Raw genomic sequence first — 3,931 nt, 5'->3', positions numbered from 1 at the left:
CAGGAGGTGGTAACTCGTAGTGGAAGGCAGAGGGTTTATCAATGCCACTTACTTTAGTACTGGCCTCTTCAAAACAACCACACAATTCTTCATGTTTGCTAAATTAAAAGTGATGCCTCCATCAGCGACCCAAGAGCTGCCTGGGGTGGTTGTTGCAAAAATGAAGCTTGGAGAGAAGCAATGGGGGAACTAAAAAACCAGTTTTGGAGAAAAATTTGGGTTGGTTGAGATGATGGGGGCAGCTCCCGGACAGCAGGATCCATCAGCTCGAGGGTGATGTGTAGAGGAAAGGCAGAGTGGTTCCAACCACAGAACATGCCCATCGTGGAACAGTGTGGCACTGGCTGATGAGAGTGGACTGAGGGAGGTGTGACTGGGTGGGTGTCCCCCACTCCCTCCTCCTCCTGGATTAACTGCAGGTGAAACCATTCTGAGCCTGTCAGTGAGATGAGTGACACACTCTAAAAACAGCAGCCCGTGGTTTGATTTTCTTCTCCCCTCTGCTTCATTCACCACAAGTGAATTTCCCATCTCTCCACATCTCCAGATGGATTGGCTCTCGTGTCCCCAATGTGTGTGTGTTCTCCAAGGGCTCCCTGTTCAAACATGGATTGAAAAGCTCTGCTCCTAGCTCCCAGCTCTGTGTTTGCATGGCTTTCCATTGACAGTGCCTTGTTTATTGCTACATTGCTCCTCTCTAACACCTAGCAGACTGTTCCAATTAGCTGGAATCTGCTTTGTTTAGTAGAATGGCTGCATACTGGATATTATGGTATGTATTTTTAGATTAATAGGGGGTTTGCGATTTGGGGTTTGTTTCTTTCCCTTGCAGTCACCACATCATTAACCCAAGAAGATGTACTGTTGACAAAACAGACCTCACCCAGCGTGTCTGGAGGAGCTGGTGGTAGCAAGATGTTTTTCACAGGGTTGTCAATAAATTATTCCGGGGCTCCGAAGTGTTGAAGTAATGACATTTCCAGTTGATTTCCTCTGGGAGGTTTAGTGCTTGCAGATGTAATACCCGGTGTACTTCAGAGCTGAGGAGTAAACCAGAGCTTGAGTGTTTTGGTAGGAGTTGCTAATGTGGACTTGCACAAAGAGATTTTGGTCTCTTGTTTATTATTTTTCAGACTTTTTAGTTTGGGAATGGTGCTCAGTGGAGTGCAGGGAAAAAAGAACCCTTGATCCTCTTTGGAGCTCGGGAACAGAATTGTGTTTCTAGTGCTGCTCCAGCCTGGCTTTGGTTTGTGTTGAGTACGTGACATCCCGAAGCACGCATTGGCTGGGAGTTGGTTATAAACCAAGACACAGCTCTGGAGCCACATCTGCCACGTGAGATAGGGGTGGTTTTCCCATGGTAGAGTTCAGCTTGGCTCATCCTCGTCTTGAGGTTGCCCCAGCTTCTGAACTCCATTTCTTTGGAAGGCAGGAGCACATGTAGCAGGATGTAGAGTTTGAACAGCTGATCACAGCAAGGAAGCTGTGGCTGCCCCATCCCTGGCAGTGTTCAAGGCCAGGCTGGACACAGGGGCTTGGAGCAACCTGCTCTAGTGCAAGGTGTCCCTGCCCGGGGCAGGGGGTTGGAGCTGGAGGAGCTTCAAGGTTTCTTCCAACATAAACCACTCTGTGGTTCAATGTGGTTTAAGGAAAAGTGTGGTTCTTCTTTTGTTAATGTAAGTAGTGCTTTGCATTTTCTCTCAGGAGGTCTAATGTGGCTCTTGCTTGTGATGTTTTAACTCCCTGGTAGCCCTGTCTCACACAAGGGATAGAGCAGCCACCGCAGCTTTTAGGACTGGGTGGAAAACTGGAAGACTGGTCCCAATTAGAACCATTTTCCATTTTTACCTCCTAAGGAGGGCATGGAGTGGGGTGTAAAGCTGCAGAGACATCGTCGTTGTGCTGTGCTCACAGCTGTGACAGATCACAAATGCACAGGAAAGGCAATCAGAAGCTTATTTTTGTCCATAAAACCCTATTCTTGGCTTTAACCAGTGTTAAGGATGAGCTGGCTTCATGTAGTTAAACCATTTCTTACTGAGAAGCTGCCAGTGATCTCTGATGGAGACTTGGAGGCAGTTTGCTGTTGTTCCTGACTCTGCCAGTGGCTAACCAGGAACCGCAGCACCGTGAGGTCTGTAGGGCTCATGTTTCCCCTCTCCTGGTGGCTTGGTTTGCTTTGAAAGGAGGTATCATTGCTCCTTTCCTGAGAGTCACCACAGGGTTGTGAACAATTCAAGGGAGTTTTAGTCCATCCTTTTCCTTGCATGCAACCTGCAAATCCGCTGCACTGAGACACGCTGCTCATGGAGGAGGGAGGAGGTTTCAGGCGGGATGTTTGCTCGAATTTACTGGTGTGGACATTGTCCAGTAGGGTTTTGGGTAGCTTTGGCTGCATTCAGCTTTAACTCGTGGCTGGTCTGGCTGGTCTGATACTTCCTAGGCTTTTGCTTTATTTCCTAGGCTGCTTAGGTTTCCAAGGAGAAAGTTTGGAGCCTTTCTCTTCACATGTAGGTAAAGCAGCTGGAAGATGCTGTGCAAGGTGTTGATTTCAGTGTTTCAAGATAGATACAAACTCTCCGTGCAAATGGTCTTTTTTAGACAACGCCTTTTATAGATGCTCTTTGTCAGTAGATTATTTTGATTTCAGTTGGAATATCTGAATTTGGGACACTTCTGAGTAAGAAGTGCTCTCTTTATGATTTGTGATTGGTGCTGGAGAGGGACCTTCATCAGGGACTGTAGCGATAGGATAAGGGGTGGTGGGTTCAAACTGAAACAGGGGAAGTTCAGGTTGGAGATGAGGAGGTTCTTCCCTGTGAGGGTGCTGAGGCGCTGGCACAGGGTGCCCAGAGAAGCTGTGGCTGCCCCATCCCTGGCAGTGTTCAAGGCCAGGTTGGACACAGGGGCTTGGAGCAACCTGCTCTAGTGGAAGGTGTCCCTGCCCGGGGCAGGGGTTGGAGCTGGAGGAGCTTTAAGGTCCCTTCCAACCCAAACCAGTCTGGGATGCTGTGATGGAGAATAACTGATAGATGCTCGTAGTGCTGGAGGGGACAGTCCAATTAGCAATGCTGAGGAATTCCTCCCGAGATCCCTGCCTTCCAGCTGCTGACACCATCCTTCACTGGGCTTTCTCCTTCACTCCTCTGGCTGCAGCTGGAGTGCAATGACTTTGAAGTGACTGGTCAGGTTTGGCACGTTGTCTCCTTGGTGAAGCTGTGAGCATGAGGCTGCAGAGGCAGCGAGCTGGGGAGCAGCTTGGCGTCACTGTGTTCCAACGTGCACTTGAATTCTGTGTGGGGTTTGTCTTGCACCCAAAAAGCCAGAAATTCACACAAAAGCTGACGTTAGAGTGATGTCTTCAATTCCTCGTGTTGGCGCTCTCGTCTGTTTCCATAAACCCCAAGTTTTCTGTGTTCTGTGTCCTCTGTGAGGAAGTTTGTTTGGTTTCCTTGACTGTATCTTTGTGCTTTACCAAGTGTAACACGGAAGGGTTTGCGTGTCAGGGGGCACCTCTGACTGTTCCAGGGCTGCTGGGCAGTGGTGGTTGTAACTACACAGGGTGCTGCTGACTGACTTGGAGCAGAACTGGTCGGACGGCTCGAGCCACGCCGTGGGGACGCCTGTTTGTGAGAGTTTTGCACCATAAAGACTCTGTTTTGTTTTCAGCATTCTTCCATTCTGGGGAGTGTATTTGGTGACTCCTATTATGATCAGCAGATGACAGCTAGGCAGGCTAATGCCCTATCCCACCAGGTGAGCAAATTCATCTCGGATTTTCAGCTATATTTCGGCCACTTTCAGCTTAAAATATAGATCAACTTCTGATTCTTTTATTTGAGATCACGTTTTGGCCATAGAGTTTTAATTCTGTTACTTTTAGTTTGCAATACTCAGGGATTTCTTTCCTTCTCTTGCATTCTTTTCCTCC

The 3,931-nt window shown here is 48.4% G+C and overlaps 1 protein-coding gene across 1 annotated transcript in view; it reads left to right on the top strand.

Moving 5' to 3' along the window:
- The window catches only part of LOC104404051 (CREB-regulated transcription coactivator 1-like), a gene marked incomplete at its 5' end in the record, with an annotated part of 10,395 nt that overhangs the window by 4,399 nt on the left and 2,065 nt on the right, over positions 1 to 3,931 (top strand). The window contains one exon of the mRNA XM_010012393.1: positions 3,670 to 3,756. Coding sequence (XP_010010695.1) covers positions 3,670 to 3,756 — 87 coding nt within the window. The remainder of the gene's footprint in view (positions 1 to 3,669; positions 3,757 to 3,931) is intronic.

This window comes from Nestor notabilis, unplaced genomic scaffold (assembly GCF_000696875.1).
Source record: "Nestor notabilis isolate BGI_N333 unplaced genomic scaffold, ASM69687v1 scaffold34493, whole genome shotgun sequence".
NCBI classification, from domain to species: domain Eukaryota; kingdom Metazoa; phylum Chordata; class Aves; order Psittaciformes; family Psittacidae; genus Nestor; species Nestor notabilis.
The sequence above is the reverse complement of the archived record's forward strand: the minus strand, read 5'-3'. Positions and strand labels throughout refer to the sequence as shown.